The 22,144-nt window shown below is 47.1% G+C and overlaps 1 protein-coding gene across 2 annotated transcripts; it reads right to left on the bottom strand.

The window, feature by feature from the left end:
* Positions 1-54: 54 nt before the first annotated feature.
* Positions 55-22,052, bottom strand: LOC108090711 (myosin heavy chain, non-muscle). 2 transcript variants are annotated; one of them, XM_017189504.2, is made up of 14 exons: positions 21,948-22,052; positions 20,835-21,088; positions 16,367-16,582; positions 12,609-12,765; positions 9,615-9,736; positions 7,768-7,791; positions 7,387-7,410; positions 6,670-6,762; positions 3,868-6,607; positions 3,494-3,798; positions 2,888-3,418; positions 1,531-2,826; positions 1,308-1,471; positions 55-787 (listed from the first exon to the last, which is right to left on the bottom strand). In XM_017189504.2, exons 2-14 carry the CDS (start codon positions 20,964-20,966, stop codon positions 646-648), a joined length of 5,946 nt encoding a protein of 1,981 aa, XP_017044993.1. In that variant the 5' UTR covers positions 20,967-21,088; positions 21,948-22,052; the 3' UTR covers positions 55-645. The 2 variants fall into 2 exon arrangements, with proteins under 2 accessions (XP_017044993.1, XP_017044994.1); XM_017189505.2 differs by lacking the exon at positions 7,387-7,410.
* Positions 22,053-22,144: the final 92 nt, after the last annotated feature.

Genomic DNA, 22,144 nt, shown 5'->3' with positions numbered 1-22,144 from the left:
TCCTTGCATATTCATTTCTTCATAATACAATTGGTCTACCCAAAGAAAGATCAGTTTTATGTAGCAAATATTTTATTGTTTAGTTTTAAACAAAAACGAAATTCGTATATTAGTTGCGTGTTCAACATTTGATTTTCTGTTCTGATCTGTTTCTGATTGAAAACCTTTTAGTTGTTAAATGCATGAATTACATATTGCATTGAGTACTTCTATGGGTTCTATATTAGGTTATTAAAATGTGAAAATAATTAGTGTCCTGTTGAATTCGTCTCTCCCGATGATGTGGGTTTGTGTGGTTCAAAGTTAATACGTTTCTTGGTTGGTTTTTGTGTTGCATAAACTTAATTTTATTTCGTTGCCTGCTTTTGTCCGCAGCCATTCGAGGAATAGCAAAATTCATGTGTTTATGTTTCGTATAGAGTGGGAGAGTGCTTTACAACATTGCTTTTGTTTTACGATTATGTTTTGTCGTTATAAAAATGTTGGTTTGTTTGTTTAAGTTTTAATTTAAGTATGTATAATAGTTTATATAAAAAATAACAGAGAAATTATATAAAAGAAACATTAAATATACTCGTTTATTTTGCTCCTCATCTTTACCTCCTTCATCCGCTTCAACCGTGTCTTCATCTAATAATTAACGCGTCAATTGCCAGAATCCTCTCCATCTAATGATTCATCCTGCACCGATGAGTCGTCACCGCCGCCGCCCCCGCCTCCTACGGCGCGTTTCGATGAAGGTGTGCCCGTGAGCCGGCTGGAGCTGAGACCCATGCCGCCGGTGCGTCTAGGAAAGGGAAGATACATTTTATTAATCAACCGCTCGCTTTGCAGTAGATTCATCTTTTTTGGGTGAACGTGCAGTGCAGGGGCAAAAGACAAATTAGAACGTCTGGGACGGACTTAGGGCTAAGAACTATATTGAGGAATTTGGAATAAGGAACAAGTTCGCGAGTTTGGACTCAAAGGTGTGTTCTGTTCCTAACATGCAGAGGCAGTCGTTGGTTGGATGCTGGGTGTTCAGTTGACATTAACTGGTTCTAAGGATCACGGCCAACAGCAGCACTTACAGCCTACGAGAAGGAAACGAAGCGAAACGAAACCTAATGCAGACCCTCACAATTCATAATGAGTGCGGCATCCTTTTTGGGCGAATACGCCTTGGCCTTTTCGGTCTCGGCCACTTGGATGGAGCTTGAACCAAAGATAAATTGCAAACAATAATCAAAAGTAAGACCCCAAGAGACACCTACAGACAATCTCCTCCCGATGAAAGGGAAAGTTAGGCGCAACGAGCCACTACTCACCGAAGTTTCGTTTTGAGTGAGTTAATCTCACGATTCATGGTCTCCTGCGATTCAATCATATCCTCGCACTCACGCTGGTACTTGCGCTTCTGTGTCTTCTCCTTTTGCAGCTCCTCCTCAGTCTCGTCCAGGTTGCGCTTGAGCAGTTTGATGCGGCTATTCAGCTGTTAAAACAAAAAGATAACTTAAATACCGATCTTTGACTTCACCTGCTTCCACTTACCTTATCCATTTGCTCCTTGTGCTGGTCGACATGTCTCCGTTCGTCCTCGATGTTCATCGTAAGCTCCTTGATCTTCTTGTCCATCTTGCGGTTGGTCTTTTGCTGCACCAGCCGCTCCTTGCCCTCGTTCTCTAGCTGCTCCTCGAGGTTTGCAATCTTCGCCTCGAGCGTGGCGATCGTTGCCTTCACCTTGGTGCGCTGGGCCGTCTCGATCTCGGCAAGCTTGGCCTTCAGCTCCTTGTTCTGCCGTTCCAGCAGGGCACGGCCGTTCTCGTTCTTCTGAGAGTTGGATTTCTCATTGGCCAGCTCGGTGGTCAACTGTTCAATTTGCAGTTGCGCTTTGCGGCTGCGATCCAGAAGCACCTCTGAGTTGGACTGTTCCTCCTCCAGCTCCTCCTCGAGAGTGGCGATGCGGGCTTCCAATCGGCGCTTCTCGTCGACCATCAAGGAGCCCTTGTTGGCATTATTGGCGATTTCCTCGGCCAATTCGTCCCGCTCCGTTTCGGCAGCCCGGCGAGCCCTCTCTGAGCTGGCTAGGTCCTCGGTCAGTTGTAATACTTCTGCCTCCAGGGCCTTGACCTTGCGCTCGGCCTCTTTGCTCTGCGCCTGCAGTTCCTCCTTAGCCGCCTTGGCCTCCTCTGCATCGCGCAGCGCATCTTTGACTTGTGCTTGCAGCTTCTTAGCGTGCTTCAAGGCATCCTCCTTCACCTTATTATGCATTTCCATGGTGGTCTCGATCTCCTTCAGGTCACCCTCCAGCTTCTTCTTTGCCGCCACGGCGGCCGTACGCTGCTTGCGCTCCTCGTCCAATTCGGTTTCGAGATCCCGTAGCTGCTTGACGAGCCCGCGTCGCTTTTCCTCGGCTCCCTCCTCCTTAGCGAGCAGGTCGCGCTCGAACTGGGAGCGCAGAGCCTGCATGTTAACCTCTAGGCGCAGCTTTGCATCTTCGGTCAACTGCAGATCGTCTTCAAGCTCCTCGTTTTGTGCTTTCAGCTCGGCCAGTTGGGACTCAAGGGCACGCTTCGCCTTCTCCAGTTCGTGGACGTTCTTGTCGGCGGTACCCTGTGTGTTGGCGAGGTCATCGAGTTCGTTTTGGAGGGTCTTGCGCTTGTTTTCAAGGTCTTCTATCTTGTCGAAGGCTTCGTCCAGCTCGCGGGAAACCGACAGCACCTTGGTCTCCTTTTCACGCGCCTCCCGCTCGGCAGTGTCGCGCTCCTGGGCGATCTGCTCTGATATGGCTTTTTCCTCGGCAAGGATCTTGTCGAAGTTCTTTTGCTTCTTCTCCAATTCGAGCACCTAAGTCCGAAAAGTTATTTGAATGAGCAAACGTTTTGCAGATGGGAAACCACAGACTCACCTTCGTGCGTTGCGCCTCCAGCTCGATGGTGGCATCTTCCAGCTCCGACTGAATCTTCTTTTTACTCTTATCGAGGCGGTCATTCTGGGCAATTAGTTCCTTGACCTGTCGCTCCAACGCCTCAATGTCCTTGTTGAGTCGCTTCTTGCCCTCCTCCAGTTCCTTAGCCAGATCCGCGTCCTCCTCGGCTTTTTTCTTGATGTCCTGCATTTGGGCTGTGACCTCAGCCAGCTTGCGCTCATAGTTGCGCTTGGCTTCATCATCCTCCTCGAGCTGCTCCTGTAGCGCCTCCTTTTCGGATTCGATTTGTCGCAGCTTCGAGCTGAGGCCCAGCTTCTGGCGCGTTTCCTCCTCCAGCAACTGCTGGGCTTCGGTGAGCTGCGATTCCATGTTGCTGGCAGACTTGACGGCCGCCGAGGCCTTCAGCTCGGCCTCCTCCAGCTGGTTTGTAATGTTCTCGGCCTCCTGCTGCAGTTTCGTGCACTTCTCCTGCAGTTCCGAGCGGGCGCGTTCAATCTCAGCTAGTTTCACCTATGAATACAATATACAGATGAGCTATTCTTCCTGGATTTGAAACCCAAAAACCCTAGCTTTGCCACCATTTACCTGCAACTCAGCAATCTGTGACTCGGCCTGCTTGCGACGGCGATCGTTCTCTTGCCGGGAGCTGTTGACACTGCGCAGTTCTGTGGCCAGGTCAGCGTTCTCTGCCTCCAAGGTGCCCTTGGCTTTCTCCAGCACAGTCTTCGCTTTGCGCAGGTTCTCAAGCTGGTCGTTGATGCCGTTCAGCTCCTGCGAATGCTTGTGCCGCATCTCGGCCAACACGCCTTCGTGATTAACCGTCTCCTCCTCGAGCGACTTCTTTAGCGTGGCCAACTCCTGCTCGCGCTTAGACCGCAATTCTTGCTGGGCTGTTTGTCATACGTATGTTTTAATTAGCTTTTGATAAATCGGATTTATATATGTATATGTTTACTTACCGGCTGTGGTGTCCAGGGAATCGAGCAACTCGTTCTTGAGGGCCTCGAGTTCCTCGCTCAGATCGCGCCTCACCTTCTCCGCCTTTGCACGGGCTGCCTTTTCGGCCTCCAAATCCTCTTGGATCTCGGCCAGCTGCGACTCCAGCTCGCGCTGAGCCTTTTGGGCGGTGGCCTTGGTTGCCGACTCCTCGTCAATGCGCAGCAGAGTTTGGGTGAGCTCCTCCTCGCGCTTGGCCAACTGCGCCTGCATCTCCTCCACCTGCACGCGGCGCTCGTTGAGCTGTTCCTTGAGGTCGGCCACTTCTGTCTCGATCTTGCGCTTGGATCGATCGGACTCCTGCCGCTGCTGCTGATCCTTGTGCAAGCGTTCTTCGAGTTCGGCAATGGTGGCTTCGTGCTTGGCCTTCAGCTTCGCCAAATGCTTGGCCTTCTCCTCCTCCTCGGCCAGTGTCTGGGAGAGGTCGTTGGCCCGCTCTTCCAGTAGCTTCTTCTCCTTGAGCAGTTTTTGGTTCTGATCGTCGGTGAGGGCGAGATCTTCTTCGTGTTTCTTAATCTTGGCGTCGAGCTGCACCTTTTCCAACTGCAACTTCTGACGGGCGGCCTCCTCTTCTTCCAGCTGCTCTTCAAGGTCCTGGATGTTCAGCTCGAGCTTCTTTTTCTCGCCACCTAGGGCCAAGACGCGTTCCTCCTCTTCTTCGATCCGCGTCTCCAGCTCCTGCATCATGTCCTCCAGCTCCTGTTTGCGCGCCATCAGCCGTGAGCGTGACTCCTCGGCCTCGGCACACAGCTCGATCTCAGCTTGCAGCTGCTCAGCGAGAGTGGTCTTCTCAACCAAAGCCTGTTGGTACTTGCGCTCGTACTCCTGCGTGTTCTTGGCCAACGTGTCCAGCTTTTCGCGCACCTGCTTCAGCTCGTCCTCCTTCTGCACGAGCTTCTCCTCCTGCTTGGTCACCTCCAGCAGAGGCTTAACCTTCGTGTACAGACGCCACCACTGCCAGTTGCGGAGCTTGAGGTAGGCGGCGCAGTTCCGCTGGATGATGCGAATTGCGTTTAGCTGCTGCAAGCGCTTCTGGTAATTGCGACGCGCCAAAAAGCCACGGCAGAAGGCCTGGAAGTTGACGATCAGGTCGGAGATCTTAAAATCACGCTCCTCCTCCAGGTGAGCGAGAACGCCAGCGCGGAAGAAGATCTTCGACTGGCCCACTCGATAAAGATTCGAGTCGAGCTCCAGCGCCTGAATCATCTTCTCGCAGGCCTTCTTGCCGTCCATAAAGCCCTTGGGAATAACGTTGGGCGTGAGCAGTTCGTAGCGTTGGCGGAACTCCTGGAAGGGTATGCGATTTGGAAAGCCCTGGCGGCAGATACGAATGCCCTCGAGCACGCCGTTGCAACGCAACTGGTCGAGCACCAAGGGGGCATCGATCTTGCCGGCGCGCTTCTCGTGGTTCGGTATGATACAGCGCACAAAGTTCGGGTTCGTGTTGCGCAACGTGTCCATCAACTTGGCCAGCTGCTCCTTGTACAGATGCGACACGGTGCGGAACATGCCCTTGCGGGTGCGGGCCCCGAACTGGGTATCAGTCAGGGCCTGCTGTGCCATGCCAACGATCTCCGCATCCTTCCAGATGTTCACCACGAACGGGTCCTGCGATCCCTGCAGCAGCGACACGATGTTCTCGTTCAGCGGATCCATGTTCTTCATCAGCCACTTGGCCGCGGAGTAGTCAACCCGGCCGGCGTAGTGCACGATGGCGAAGTCGGCCACTCCGCGGAAGTCCGTCTTCATGAACTTTGGGTGCATGGAGTGGGCCGAGACGAGCTTGTCGACGAACGTCTTGTCCGTGGCCTTGGGGAACCAGCACTCCTCATCGAGAAGGGCCATTATTCCGCCGGGCTTATCGATCAGGTCGATGGTGGGCTGCAGATCGAGCCCGAAGTCGATGAACTTCCACTCGATGCCCTCGCGCTGGTACTCCTCCTGCTCCAGAATAAACATGGTATGGTTGAAGAGCTGCTGCAGTTTCTCGTTGGTGTAGTTGATGCACAGCTGCTCGAAGGAGTTCAGTTCGAAGATCTCGAAGCCAGCCATGTCGAGGATTCCGATGAAGGAGGCGCCCTGGCGCTTGGTGCGGTCCAGGGAGCGGTTGATGCGGTTCACCAGCCATTTGAACATGCGCTCGTAGCACGCCTTGGCAATGGCCTCCACGGCGAACTCCACCTGCTCCTTTGTCTGGGCTTTCGTGACGAAGTCGCGTCCCACTTTGATGCGCGGGGTCAGGAAGGCCCGAGTCATGTCCGTCACACTGAGGCCGAGCAGGTGGGCGATCTTCTGGGCCACCGTGTTGTCGGGGAGCGTGGCCTGGTCGTTGTTTCGCTCCTGGCGGAACTTCATGCTGCCGAACAGCAGAACGGCGCTAACGATCCGGAATATCGAGTTAAAATCCTCCGATGTCATGCCCATGATATTCATCGACTTGACCGTTGCCTGGAACTCGGCGTAGTCGTCCACGCCGGGCACGGGCAGGCTGCCGTTGGACAGGAATGCATACGACTTGACGTCATCGAGTATGAACTTCTCGCGCTGCTCTGGCGTGGCGCCCGCCAGCAACTGGTAGAAGATATGGAATGTTCGTTCGTCCTTCGCTTGACGAATGGCACGCGACTTCTCCAGCAGGTAGGTTTCGATGTTGGCCCCCGAGATGAAGCCTGAGGCGTCGAAATTGATACGGATGAATTTGCCCTGCAAGCGATACAATAGTTAGTGAGCACAATAGTTCGGTGGAATGTAAAGCTGCTACTTACGAAACGCGAAGAGTTGTCGTTTTTAACGGTCTTGGCGTTGCCAAAAGCCTCCAGTATGGGATTCGCCTGCAAGAGCTGCTGCTCCAGCTCGCCCTGTTCGGAGATAAGGAAAAGTGTGTTAAGTCCATGTGATTTAAAGGCTTAAAGGTTAGGGGTTAGCCACAAACATACGTAAAAGCAGTCTACACACACTATAAACAGTTTCGGGACAACAGTGACATCACAAGCGATACAACGATTCTACACAACTAGATAAGATTAGTCTAAAAGCATGCAGAAGAAGCCAAAGCCAAGCAAAACGAATGACAATAAACACTGGACGATCTCCTACAGCTTCTCACGATTGATGCCGAGGCAGCGGCTTCATCCGGAGTTTACCTCTGGCCAATCAGAATTAACTTCCACCAACTTCAATCCGTTGGCTACCTCGATTGACTGATTCTGACATTGAGTCCTAATCTTGACCCTTATGTACTTGTTTGTGTTGACCGAGAAGTTCTGCAATTAGGTAGGAACGGGATTATGGGACACGGAATGGATATCTGGGACAGTCTGGAGGATTTGCATCTTTCACGCGCTTATGTCTCACAGTCTCAAAATCATACGAAGAATCAAACTAATTGGCTACAAAATAAAACGTCATACGCATCATACTTTTATTGCAAGTGATTATTATATAATACAAAGGTTAGGGGTTGGAGGTTGAGCATACTTTACCGCAAATGTTTCTTGATGACTACTCTAAAATTGCGTTGGCATAGGTAGTACAAAGAGGGAGTAGAGCAGATCGGATCAGAGCAGAGCAGAGCAGAGAGATGAGATTGAGTAGATGAGTGTTGGCTTGGGTAGGACGACAACAAGGGAGACAAAACGAAGAGCAGGGAAGAGTTCATTTGGAGAGGGTTAATACTAAGATTCAGGTCATAGTTGATGAGATGCGAAAGCAAAATCGTTGGGTAAACAGAAATTGTTTTTTGGAAACAGATTGGGACGAAAATGAACTTAAATCATACATTAAATGGGGTTAACAAAATTCGTGTTAATTTTGAAACACAAAGTGGAATACAATTTTCGGATTGTGAGTCCTCCAATACTTACAATGAGCACGGCAGGATGCGGCACCTGTTTGGGTCGTTGTCAATTGGTTGGAGTTGGAGGTGTTGAGGTTCAGTTTTGGTTGTTGGATTTTTATGGGTTGTGATTGCCAGCCAGCATTTTATATAAATAATATATACAAATATACAAATAAACAAATGTATAGCATATATTGAGCAGAGTTGAGAGTGTAGACAACAACCAGAGTCCAATGTACAGGGAGTGTGCGTGTATTTATAGGAGTGTGGTGTGGCATTGTGTGGTGTGTTTGTGTGGTAGGACATGAAAATAAAGAAGATCAATATATAAATAAAAATTTATCAGTAATAAACAAATGTATATTTGCCTTAACCTCAGCCTCAAGCAAAAATTAAAAAACTTTGTATAGCAAAGAGTCGATAAATTATTTTAGACAAATGCAAAGTTATGTCAATGTTTGCTTCGGTTCTGCTTATCGCTCTAGTCTTATCTAAGCTTGATAGAGAATGCCATAAAACACACTTTTTCCAATCAAACCGACCAAATTTCCTCCATTCTGTTCTACAAAAAAACTAACGATGATTCAATGCAGTCGACGTTGTTTACCTTCGCGATATATCATCTATCATCAGCGTCTATTTCTGGGAATCGGAATCAGAGGTAATACCTAGTACAAACATGTACTGTATATCAGTTAAGGGAATTAACTTTTACCTGTTTACCTATTAATCAGTAAAGAGTCCTAGATGGTAGGAAATACATAACATCAAATGCAAAAGTAACAGTCATTTGTTTAATGATATTTCACTATTTGTAGGCCTTTATTTCTACTGTTTGTAGAATTTGTACAAGAATATATGAATCATATCACGCGAACAGCTGCAAAGTCAGCTCAACTCTGTTTGAAGCCTCAACACAAGGTTCATATAAGGCAGTAGACGCGTAAAACACAACAAAATGTGTGTTTGGAGCTCAAGAGCAGCTTGTTTGAGCGTAAAAGGATTTACTGTACAGGTTAGAATCACACCAACGAAAAATCTGTTTGCTTTTCTCCCCAATTATGGAAATGGCAAGCCCAACAGCTGAAACTTTTGTAGAGTAGCAGTTTCTGCCCAAAAAACTCAGTACATGTATCAATTTTTCGCGATTTCATTGTTTTTTTTTTTTTTTTTTTTTTGGTTTGTAACAATTGCTTCTCTTCTGCAGTTTAATTTTCGATTCCCGCTTTTTTATTGTGTTCATTTTATTGCTGCAAATGAACAAATTTGTCAGCGAATGTTGATTCTTGATTAATGAAGTGTGCTTCGGCTCCCCTATAAAAACACATAAACCAGTTGCCAAGTGATCAACCACCCAAATATTAATGCGTAACCCTCGACCATCCACCATATGGGGAGCATCAGTGGAAGGCTTTCAAACTGAGCATAAAGCTAGAGCTTTTTTATGTTCTCTTAGGTCTGTTATCGGGTATTGCATCTCGATAATTTGGGGTTTCAGAAACTATACTCGTACAATGGAAACTGCATAAAATTGATTTAATTGCTCCGTCCCACGAAGAAGTCTAGGCCTCGCAGGCGTATTAAAGACACTTTGCCGACAATAGACACATATGTACGTGCTCGGGCATCTCTCGCGAACGTTGTTTGTCTAATTAATTAGGTAGCAAACAATACCAATAACAATTGCCGGGCTTGCGTGTCATTAATGTGAGTTTAATAAGCATAATCCAGAGGGGAAAAAAACAAATGGAACTGTATCTCTGTCGGCGCCGTCGAACGCACCCCCTCACACTGGTCGACGGACACAGCTTTGCATTTGCTTCTGTTCTCAGATGGAGGCAGTGCTCTGCGCCTCTGCGCTTCTGTACTTACCGCACCCGAGCCCTTGGGCTTGGAGGCTGCCACGTAGGCCAGAAATTGGATGACCTTCTTGGTGTTCTCGGTCTTGCCAGCACCCGATTCGCCAGTGCACAGAATCGATTGGTCTTCGCGATCTGCGGGGAAGAAAGGGGAATGTGAGTGAGTTGGAGAAGAGCATGTGATAAGACCATTGAGCAAGTGACACACTTCGCTTCCGCAGCAACGGCTCTTACCAACCAAAAGTTAAATTAAAATGTAAAAAGCCAAGCTAAGCTTGAAGTTACTGTTGACCCAAATTTAAGCTTTAAGCGGGCAAAAATAAAGACAAAGAAACAGCCAAACAAAAAGCACTGAGTGGTTGCGAGCGGGCGAAAAGTGAGACATACATCAATTGAAAACGAACACAAAAACTGTTCATTCCAGCCTATCTGAAAGATACGAACGGCAACGGCAGTAAATTGCTGGTGCCCATAGCTATTGATATGGCGCCAATGATCCCATCTAGAATACAGCGAACCAGGCTTGCCCTGCACCCCATGATCGCCCCGCCACTTTGCAACCTCGTTATACGATCCAGTGTTAAGCTAACCACAAACTGAGGCAGAGAGACGGCGAGTTCGATATATCCACTCTGATTGGCATAGATTTTGAGGCACGGAGCACCACACAGCTTATACATCACGACCCCGTACTTGTTTATTATTATGGATAAAGCCGGTCGCATATTTATACATACAACATTCAATATCAAACCATAAATGGACCGAAATATATATCCCAGCACCTCATTTGATGGGAACTATTCGATTATTTTTTGTTTCTGGTTTTTGACCTTTTATATAGTAATGATGTTAGAAATGACGAGTGCGCCCGTCGGTTGTCAAACAACAACGATTAATAAGTTCTCTCAATCCATGGAATTCTAAGGATTATGGCCAATTTATTTCATTGTTCGAATAAATTAAAGTGATGCTTTCAAGAGCTTTCATAAACATTTGAAATGGTGTGCAAAAAACGGTTATTAAAAAAATTTTAATTTAAATTGCTTTACAATTTCACGAAAATAACTTCAAACAAGTAAAGAGCGACTCTCTTGGAATAGGATACAAATTTATCAAAAAAATCTTACATAAACAATGAGTCAAAAAATCGACCCTCTTGGAATAGAAAAGTTTGAATGCAATTGGTATTTGGGGTTCGAATACAAACATTATGAGGTTTGCCACTTAGAAATCGGACTAAAATTGGTCAAATTATGGTCACCGGAAGAGCAATTTAGGGTGACCTTTGCGTAAACCTTACAAGATGATCTGTTACAGATTATGTCTAGATCGGTTTAGATGGCGGTGCTGATAAAGAATTTATATTGCCTTCCCTGCGCTCCAAACTTCGTACTGAAATTAATACTCTTTGCAAGGGTATTCAAATTAAGTTGAAACAAATAAAATATCAACACAAACCATAGTTGTTAAAAATAAAACAAATACATATATTAAGAAGGGCAGGGTATGAAAACAAGGTTAAGCTGCGGAATGCAAGGTATCGATCGTTGTCAGGTCAGCTACTTAAAATTTTTTTGCCGAAAAAATGTTTAGATAATTTTTACGCTTAATAAATGTGAAATAAGGGACCGAACTCTCAAAATAAATTTCTGTTAATACAACTGGGAAAATACAGATAAGCAAAACATCTGTCCCATCGCAGACCTTTCCCGATGGTTGAGCAGCACTGCATATACATGCAGTTGCAAAATAAATATATCTATATACTCGTATATATGTATACTGTCAAGGCGTGCCATTTTATCATGAACAAGACTCGTACGACATTGGCGCAATATGAGCAGCGCGAAATATGCTTGAAGTGGAATGCCATAAAAATTGCAGTTCAACGAAATCGGGGATTTGCGATTGCCACGAGTCGGGGGAGTAGCTAAAGAAAACCGAAAAGATAAAGGTGTGCGGCGATTGTCCGGCTCCACAGTGCCCAGATCGGCTTGAGGCCGATTGTGCTGCGTGTTTCATGGCAGTGGAGTCAGAGGCGATGGGGTTGGGCTAAGATTATTTAAAGCCAGCGAAATAAATCAAATATACGGACACTCCCCGAGGGAAGGGGTTGTCGTTGTCGTTGCTGAGGCAAACTTCTCACAAAAAGCATTTCAAGGAAATACAATCAGGCAAATGTGCATAAACAGAAATTTATTAAGCGTCAAATATGGTGAGCCGGAGCCAAGTGACGATTTGTTTAAACTTTTCAACGCCAGCAACAAAAACAGAGATGATGATGGGGCAAACAAAGTGGCTTGCTGTTCAACAGCGCCGAGTTCAGTTTTGGATCCAAATATGGTAATGACACGTATACGCAATATTAGTTAACCAAACTCAAGCAGGGGAAACACACACACACATGTAGGAGCCCATAAGTATATCCACACGAGATATGCCTGGCATCGGAATGGCTGGCTGGAGTATCTGCTGTGGAGCCGCCACTGGGTGAGTCACCGCCCGGCGCGACGTTACGCTTGGATCGGACATGCAAACCACTGAAGCTCACTGAAGCCCAAACTAAAGAGCAGCAGCGGCGAAAAGGAGAACTGAAAAAATCCCATTTGAAAATGCAGGCCCAAAAAGGAAACCAGTTTGTGATTAGAAGAGAGCCGGCCACTGGCGGGGCGGTTGGCTGAAAAACATTTGCAGATGATTCACTGCGATTTTTTCAGCTGGCTTTGGACTGCTAATGCAGCTCCTGCTAAAGCGCTTCGTGGAAACACCCTGCTCCAAAGTAAATTTGGCCTGGTGTTATCTTATCAGCCGGTCTGGGTAACATTTTCATTTTCGCTTGTTTATGCGGAGAATGGAATTCTCGATAGCGACCTTTCTGGTCGAGCTCTGGAGAAAACAAGAAGCGAAGTTGATAGCTGATAATGCTTGCCTTTCCCCTTCAATATCAGTGTTTACCCGAAGCCGAAGCCAAAGGGAAAGTAAGTGCAGAGGCTGAGATACTTACCACCCAACATGTTTCTGTAGGCGCTGTCCGTTATTGCAAATACGTGCGGAGGCACTTCGTGTCGCTTTATGCCCTTATACCGTTCCATTATCTTTTCGGTGTAGATCGGTAGTTTCTTGTACGGATTGACCACGACGCAGAAAAGACCGGAATATGTCTGAAAGAAGGAAGAGTTTTGAATATTATTCTCGGCTGGTTTTCACTTCATTTACAAATGTACAAACCCCAAAGTTTCCACATGTTTTTCTTTTACTATTGTTTGATCGTGGTGGTGATCAAAGGACTATGCACAAAGATTGTAATAAGATGTAAAATGCCTAATTTGACTTGAATATAAACCATTTTGTATGCTTCTTAGGTTTGCTAAGGTTATAGACTCATAATTTTCGAGTTGGCTGGGCTAACAACTGCCCAAGAAACCGGCGACTGATGTTCAGTGGCCTAGTTAATGTTGCCCAAACTCCACAAACGTTCGCTCGACTATCGAACAAGACATGTGCTTTAGAGTTGACCAGCACCATAAACAGCGAACGCATGTATCTGTATCCGCCGTATCTGTATCCGAATTGGCATCCGTTGGTGGTATCTATCGAGCGGCAGCCTACATAACTGCGATTGCGATTGGGTCGGGGACTGCGGCGTGGGCACTAAGTATGCGGCTTTGCCATTTGTTGTGCCTTTTAAATATCTAGGCAAACATTTGATGCGAATGCTGCAAACTTCACAGCGGCACGAGCAACTTTATATGAAAGCAGGAGGAGAAGTCTGAATGCCTCCCACACAGACAGAAATGGAAAGTACCGCAGGTACGAATCGTAGTAGAAACAATATCTTTAACTCTTTGCCACATTGGTGAGGGCAATGGAGGGGCGGAAAGTGACAGAGCCCAAAATCCACAACAAAATCACGTCTTGCCAATCAGCCAGCATGCCCGTTTACGTGTGTGAGTGTGTGTGTGTGTGTGTGGGTCAGGCATCCAAAAATGGCGTAAGAAATTGTATTTTCGGTTTCTGTTTTTCCGTCGCTGTTTTTGGCAATCATTTAGAAGCGACCGTGACTCATAACTTTTTCACCTTGGTTTAACTGGGTTGAGTCATTATCCTGATGCAAATATCCATCAGAGACCGCGAAAGAGATCTACATGGTCACCTGGAAAGTAAACTCATGGAAATGATCAGGTTCAACCAGCGGTAGAAAGGCAATTACAGTCAACGACAATTACCCGGGGGGAAGAGAAAAGGATCGTGACAAACCACGGTGGACGTGAAATGTTTAATAATAAGACATACTATACGCGCAAAAGCTTCAGAGAGTTGCAGAAAAATTTCGATCTTGTTGGAATTTGGAAACCAAATTGGTCATTTACTCAATCCGCTTTTTGTCGCGGCTTTCTGGCCTTAGCCTTATGTGGTCAAAAGACGTTCTGCAAGCAGAACAACGCAAATAGGGGCGACAGCAGCGAAAAGCAGAGCCAACAGCGGCGCCTTTTATGTTAATTACGTGCCTTAGAACACCTCTGTCTGCCCCACCGGGCGCCCATTTCAACCCCCTCCTGGTCGCCTGCTACAAGTGGCAATATTGGCGAGCAAATTGCCCAGCTGATATGCGAGGAACATAATTTATTTGCCACACAGAGCACGCTTCATTTGGCTCATTTGCCGACACTGTACAAATCTGGCCAAGCGAGCGAGCTGGGTGCCACAAAATATTGCTATATTAATATATAATACGCTGTTCTGTTCAATTCGGCTTGCCATTTCAATTAGCGCAACTAAAAGATAGTTAGGAGCGAACGGAAACCGAGATGGCACCAGCTGCAGAGGCGCCAACGTCATCATCTCCCTGTCGCCGCTGTGTTGTCAAGTGCGATTCTTTTGGCTGCCAACGCAGCTGAGCAGAATGCAAACTGAATATCGCTGAAACACATGCTGCACTTGAGCAATTGCACTTAGTCACCCGGTGGACATAAATCAATTAATTGCAGCAACAACAGCGGCGGAAGGGGAATGTTTTGTGGAATATTTCAAACCCAATTTCACTTGAAATAAGGCGCATCAGAAAAAGGAGGCGAAACGTGTTTGAAAAGGCTTTGAGAAAAACTCAATATTCTGTCTATAGTTCAGGCGTGGAAATTTTAACTCTATTTTTATTCTTTTGATTTCTCTACCTGGTTTGAAAGATCTGGAAAATTAGTAGTTATACGTAAAGTATATGTAAGGTGCTCGATATTGACAGGGGAAAGCATTCCTCCATGCCTCGAAATCGATGAACATTTTCTTGTCGAACAAATCGGCCGAACTCGCAATAGTTCTTGTTGCCGCTTTTGCTAACGTGTTGATAATTTGATTTGCATAAATCCATGAGCGTATTACCATGGGTGTGTGCTGGTGAGCCCCGTGTAAGAGTCATTCTTCTTGTCGACGCATATTAATTAGGCTACAAGCTACCGGCAGTTGGCAGCTGCCCGACGAATTAATTTAAATGAAATTTAAAATCGAATTAAATGTCAACAAATTATAATAATTATGCCGTTAAGTGCAGCCCCCACAGCACAGTGCCGCGCTCCGTCCCGCAGTGCCCAAGCAGTGCAACAAGTTAGCGGGCAGAGCGCGTCAGCAACAATTGGCAAGCAAATTAAGTGGGACAAGCCGTGGTAAGAGAGAGACAGCGGCGAGATGAGTGCGTGGCGCGATTGTGTAAACGGCGGAGCGGCACACAAAATTGGCCAACAACAACAACGACGACAGCTAGAGTCAGAGCCGGAGAGCCTACAACGACAATGGTAAGTGCGCTGAAGCATAGCCGGCCAACAACAACTTATACAAATTTAAAGCAGTTCGCGCCCACACCAAAAAGAAGCAAAGGCAGCCGTTACCCGTTCCGTTTGGGCATTAAATTAAAACCCCAAAGCGGGAATGAGCAACACCGCGATAAGTAGTAGTCGCCGTACATAAAATATGTAAAAAGCGGCATGTTGTTTGTTAAAAACAATAAAAAGAAAAACCCCAACCTGCCACATGGCGGCGAATAACTGTAAAGGGAAAGGGAAGGACCAAGGTAAAAAGCTAGAGCGAGAGGCAATCAAAACACCAACAAGGTAAGACAAGTTATTTGGCAACATTTCCTAACACTGAATCCCAGTATTAAAAACGGGCTTAAAACTGATAATGGTTCAGTTGGATAAAAACCAGCCAAGCCGATTCACAAAATGGCAGATAAATCAATATCAATTAAAGACTGCCACTTCGGACGGTTATTAAAAGATTTATATAAGAAGAAAGTAAATGAAGGGGAGGGGCGGGGGGCGCGCTGGAATTTATAGCCCCGAATTCAAATGCGCCACTTGAAATTCGCTTCCCATCGAATCGAAAATGTACTTTTGCTGCCTTCTGCTCAGAGCAAAACGCTTTTGGCATGCCAATTAGCAGCGGATGTGCTTCGCGGGGACAGTGGATGGCGAAAGAGTGACTTAATGTTTATAATTCATTTGGCCTGTGACGAATGCACCGAAGGATTGAGTGATTGAGCTTCAGAGTGTCAAATATTTGCGCTGCCTTACTTAAATAAATAGAATCGCGACGAGACAAGACGCCTCGACAAGGTTTGCCTTTCAAATTTCCAGCAAAGCCTGTTTACTTAGAGCCATCACCATTATGGTGGTCGTCACATTGCCGACAGCTGGCGCGGCGGAAACTTTGGGGCAGCCAACAGCCAAGAAACATATGTATAAGATATGGACTATAACTCGTGGTACTCACATAGATCAGGCCAGAATAGTATCTGTCCTTGATGTTGTGCAAAACGGAGGCCTCGTTGAGGCACGTCAGCTCGGCCATGTCCTCGACTTTGTCGAACTTTGGAGGATTCATCTTCTGTATGTCGTCGCGTAGGATCATCACCCGTTTGCCGGTCTCGGCCAGCTCCACCTCGACCTCGTCGCCATGCTCCCGCTTAATACTGGCGGCCACGAAGCCCTGTAAGGAAAAAGAGTGGATTAGTTACGGTGCATTCATTCTTAGCGGTTCGGGAAGGGAAAGTGGAAGGGGAAGGGGTCGTTATGCAAAACACAGATTGTCTGTGTTTTCTATCTCAGCGGGTAGGCGATAAGCACAACAAGTGCAGCCGCGCTGCATGAGCCAAGCGCCAGAAGAAGAGCCTCTCAGCCTCCGCTCTCTCGCTGGCAAGTGAAATGCCGAGGGAAAACTGCAACATTCAAGTGGCCCAGGCAGACAGAACAGAACAAAAAGCGAGCCAGCTGAACAACGGGAGGCAGATGCAACTGTCTGTCCGCCTCTTGGCGTCCTCCGATCCCTGCTGCTCCCTAAACACCGCAATGGGAAACAAGTTCAAGGCGTGTGTGATTGCGGCGTGCCCATTATAGAATTTGGTAGTGAGCTTCTGTCACCAAAGTAAGCCAGAACTGCGCTGGGTGCTAGGTGCGATGCACTCCCATATTCTCTCCGGGTCAATTGATCACAAACAACTGGAAAAGGCTGCGCCAAGAACCAAACGGATTTAATTAGCAGCGTAGTGGAACAACAACATTGGGGAGTCGGGAGCTTGAGGCACGCTGCACGCTGCATGCTGCACGCGGCGCATTGACATTAATCAAATCAGGGGCAACCCGTAATTCAGTCATTAAAGGGTGGAGTGAAGTGCCGCGCTGCAAACCAGAAATGCATTAAGACCAACTGCAGTCCGATACGGCAGCAGCAGCAAGAGCATCTGCAACGCATCCCAGCGCAGACCGGCTCCATTAAGTTGAGCACGCACACGCCCCAACGATCGGATTCCCGCTCTCGCTTCGTGCGGGGCTGCCTGTGTTATCTTTCTGGTTTTCCGGTGCCACGGGTAAAAAGCCATAAGAAAGTCGTTATTCTTGAGCGGATATGACGGATATGAAACCATTTGGAGCATGTAACGAGTCCGTTCAAATGCCCAACATTCAAGCGTGCAACAAACACGATTAAAACAGGCTATTTTATTAGTTTACAGCGATCTACGATTTGCATCAGGGAAAATGCATAGGAAAGGGAGTACTACTCATTCATTCTCGAGTACTTTCGCTGTGCCAAAACTCATTTTCCGCCGAACCGCCCCCTCCCAGGCGAATGTCTGGTTTCTGGGCAGCCGCTGTCAGCTGGCAAAGCATTAAAACGTTTGACAGTTTGGACACACCAGATACAAGGCTTTGCGCTGCGACAACGGCAGAGAGGCAAAAATACGGCAGATCGAAATGCTGTAACTGTCGGTTCATGAATCACGATCTTGGAATGCCCTGCAAGAGATGAATTGGAGTTATCGAGCCAGGGAAATTAGCCCAAGGCAGGCACCGAGAGGCGGTGGCAAGAGTTGGGCCATATGAGGTCATCAGTCTCGGATTCTCGCTCAACGGCATCTCAAGCATTCCGGGCGATCGGTGGAGCGAAGCCAAAGAAAATAAAAAACAACACCTACAAACAAAGCGAACGGCAAACGACGAACGGCGAACGGAGATGACGATGATGATGATCAGGGACGAGGAATTCGAAGGAAGTTGGGGAGGCGTGGATAAGTCAAGTGCAGGAGCCGCCGTTCCGGGATGACTTTTTTGTGGCTGCCCAAAGGCCACCTTGAACTTGCCGGAGGATCAGCGAGCAGCGCTGTACCCATTATTCACTCTTTGGCAGCCTAAGGCTTTCGCCAACTTCTTTTGTTTACACTAGTCGGAAAGCGTAAATACGAAGCGAATAATAGATCGGATCCCCCACCGAGTCGCCATCCCTCCCTCCACCGCAATCCAAATGCGAACAAGAACAACGTCGGATGGATGGGCCCATTATAATTTGTTACTTTTATTTTATTCCTTCGTTTAATCGATCAGCGCATATGCATGTGTGCTGGGGAGGGCGGGGAAAGAGACGAATATTACACATACGTGATTCGAGATACGAGGCGCAGGTTCATTGACCGTAAACCGGACGGACGAGAGTCGAAAGCTGGCTACGTTTGTCGTTGCGGTAACCGCCAGCCAAACACTCACACTCGCGCGGCGAAGGCATCTCCTCCAGAACCCAGAGCACAGTAGAGCGCTGGCGGGGAGCGGAGTGGGAGTGGTCACAAACAAACTCCAAAGTGGTTTCTGTTGGTTATAAATACAAGCAGCACACAGACACGCTCGAAAATATCAACAAACGATACCGGGCGCATGTGTGGGTGTGCAGAGACCCCTTGATGATCGGCGTTCGTCACAATCGATTCGATTCTTTGGGCATGACGAAGGTTAAGCCGACTTTAATTTGGCTAACAACATGGAGAAGTCTCGAAATTGTTTTGGGGGATGGAAACAGATTGAAACTGAGGAAGGGGGCAGACGAAAAGAAAATATTCATTAGCGTAGATTCAGTGAGATTATGTAAGAAGAATTTTATAGAACTTTTTGTAAACATAAAAACTGCTTCCGTATCCCAATATTTGTAACGCCACTCTTCGATGAACACAGCGGTGAATCACAGCACCGAAAAGTAACCACATGACCAGGGAAATATCGCTGATCAGTAAACAAATAAACGAAAGCTACCCACTAACAAAAGGGCTCCTTGTGTATCTACAAGTAATTATCTGGATTCGGACAGCAGCACGTACGCTGCCATTGTTCGGCGAATTCCCTTACATTGTGCAAAGTTGGAACAGTTGCTGAGAACGAAACGAAGCTAGCTTCTTGGCCGAACCGAGTGTTGACACAATTGGCGAATACCCTTTCAGCCAGGTCCGTTCCCGTTACCCGTAGCTGTACTGTATCTGCTGGACGTTTCAGCGAAGCAACACTTTGTGCTATATTCAAATTCTCTACGCTTCTCGGCCGTCTCATGTGGTGTGTCCCAGCGTAAGACAAACAACTCATGACAATCGAGCGTTTGCGCTTGTTTCGTTATTTTCATGTTTATTTCTTGGCTTTATCTTTGCCGCTGCCTTTTTGTGAGATTCCATTGTAAAGTAAATGTCTGTTTAAGTGATCGCGTAATTACTCAAAAATGTGAAGTTTTGGCCTTTGTTTTTGTTGCTTCCTTTGTTGGATGAAGTCACCCAAAAGTGCTACCATTCTGTGCCCGGAATTATCTCTGGTAAATAAAGCAATTACAGACTGCGCCAAGGGAGAAAACGGCGGGTGCTAATTTTATCTGTTTAGGTTTATGGTCTTGGAATTAACTCTCAGGTATGCAGTTGAATGACACCTGAATGAAATAGTTTTAAGCAGACGAAGAGAACAAAAGAACAAACAAAATTAGCAAAACAATTCAGTTCCCTATCTTCCAGTCCGACCGAATTTTCAGATCAGATTTTTCGACCCCGCTCGATTCCTCGCTTGATTGGCTGAAAGTATGTTTGAGGGTCGGGTGCCCCATACACGCAAATCGAACACACGAATACCGGCCAGATTAAAAACTTGTTTTGGCCCGCTCTCGCCGAGACCATTCCTGCTACCACTCTCCCTCGATGGTGAATCAGTGAGTCAGAGAGCGTCTGCATGCAAATGGTTAGCTGGCCAGGCGAAGCTTCTTCGCGGCAAATGCTCGCGGATTTGACCAAGTAAACCGTTAAATCGGGCATACTAATGCGGCGAGGTGATTTTAGCGTCACCGCAGGAGAAACGAATGATTCAGCATCGACGGATGTTTACTCAATTTTATCACCGCGGTGCGAAAGTAATGAAAAATTCAAAGAAGTTGGCCCGGTTAAAAATAAAAATAATCGGAACAATGGAGCGTGATTCATGCTCGATTGATGAGTGAGTCGAATGGCTCGGAAAGGTGCTGGTGATAAGGAGCCAAAGCCGGGGAACGAAAACTACTCGAAACGAAATGATTAAAAAACATGTACGTACAACTGCGACCAAAAATATATTAATTCTTCGAGTAAATTATTTCTGTCACGATTTTCATGTTTAGTAAGTAACATTTTCATATCAAATGTTTTTTTTTATTAAATTAATGATTTTAGAAATTAATTTGTACAAAAATATAAAAAGAATTCCCTTTGCTATTATTTTGACCGCAGCTGTAGCTATTCCTGTTGCTCTCACGCTTATGGGCGGGGGCTATCAATAGGTTTTGTTCCAGGTAAGTCGGCGTTTCGGGTGCGGTTCTCACACTGAATCAGCCCGGCTGGAAAAAGCCGCGGTTTGCGCAGGCTTAAGCGGATCTCCGCTGAGGACCGGGCTCTACAGGTAGGGGCCGACGGACTCACCTGGTTCTCGTGTGGCACCCACACCAAACGCTTCTGTGTCCACTCGGCCTGTGTGGCCGGATCGTTGAACTGGTTGCGCTCCACCGAAAGGTACTTGAGCTCCGGATCGTTGCGATCTACTTCTTCCGACATTTTGGCGGCGCTTTTCGCTGGCTCCCTCTGTTTAGGTTCCTGCGGCGAGTGTCTAGTAATTCCTTGTCTGGCGGCTGTTTTGCGTGGTAAATAATCAGCGGCTTTGGCTTGAACGCACTTTTCTGTCGGACAAAACAAATCGATGAGAACAAATGAGTACCGTTGTTGCGCTCGTGGCCAGATACAATATTTCGCATTTATCTCGCGCGTTCTTTATCTTCGAAGTGCGGCACAAAACGGAGGCGGCGAGAACAGCGCGCGGCGAGAGTTTTAAAAGGGAGAGCGCGAAAGAAAGACGGAGCGGAGAAGAAAAAATATGGCCACACATTTTCTTAAGCCAGCGTCGGCCGTGGGCGAGTAGGGGCGGAGGAGCAGTAGGTGGGGATAGGGGATTAAGCGGAAAATAGCGTTACGTAGCAATTAACCAGTTTGCATTTCCGAAAACTGCAGCTAGCCAAACACTTTCGGAGCCTCATTTTCGGATTGCAGCCACTCCAATTTCGACTCCGCTTCAGTTTTCGGAGCAGGTATAAGCGCGGCCATCATCCTTCTCTCTCTTTGCTCTCCCTCTCACACTCTCTTCGTTCTGCAGCACCGACACACACACGCACACACACATCGCGCTGGGAGCGAAGTTTTCGCATATTTCGCACATAAATGTTGTTTTTCGGTTTCTTATGCTCCCATTTCACCGCGTCAGCACCGCGTTTGTGCAAATTCAGCTGAAATCGGTCCTGCAATTGCTGCATTTCTTGCGAGCGGCGCTCTGCCGGCGTTGGCGTCACGTCGCCGGCGACTTTTGGGCGTTGAGTCTTTGTGCCGACAAGTATTTCTACGTGCAACTCGCTGTTTTCGGCCTTTCAGCTGCATTCGATCTTTTCCCGCTTGCAGCGACCTTATGTACGCAAACTGTGCGCTTTTCATTTCTTTTAGCGACAGCTGCACTTCCAGCTCACAGCTCACTCACACACAGTCACTCACAGAGACTTCGACCGTTGATCCAACGCACGTCTTTTCGCTCCAACTTATTTTTTTGAACTAAAATCTAGAGCTGCAACAGCGTCGATGTCACAAACGATAGTTTCGATGTTTCACTATCGGCAGTGTTCCCAGATGGGGAAAATTATTTTCCCCAAAATTATGGGAAAGTAACGAGAATACCTAAAAAATCAAGTTGT

Source organism: Drosophila ficusphila, unplaced genomic scaffold, assembly GCF_018152265.1.
Source record: "Drosophila ficusphila isolate 14025-0441.05 unplaced genomic scaffold, ASM1815226v1 contig_414, whole genome shotgun sequence".
Lineage (NCBI taxonomy): Eukaryota > Metazoa > Arthropoda > Insecta > Diptera > Drosophilidae > Drosophila > Drosophila ficusphila.
The sequence above is the reverse complement of the archived record's forward strand: the minus strand, read 5'-3'. Positions and strand labels throughout refer to the sequence as shown.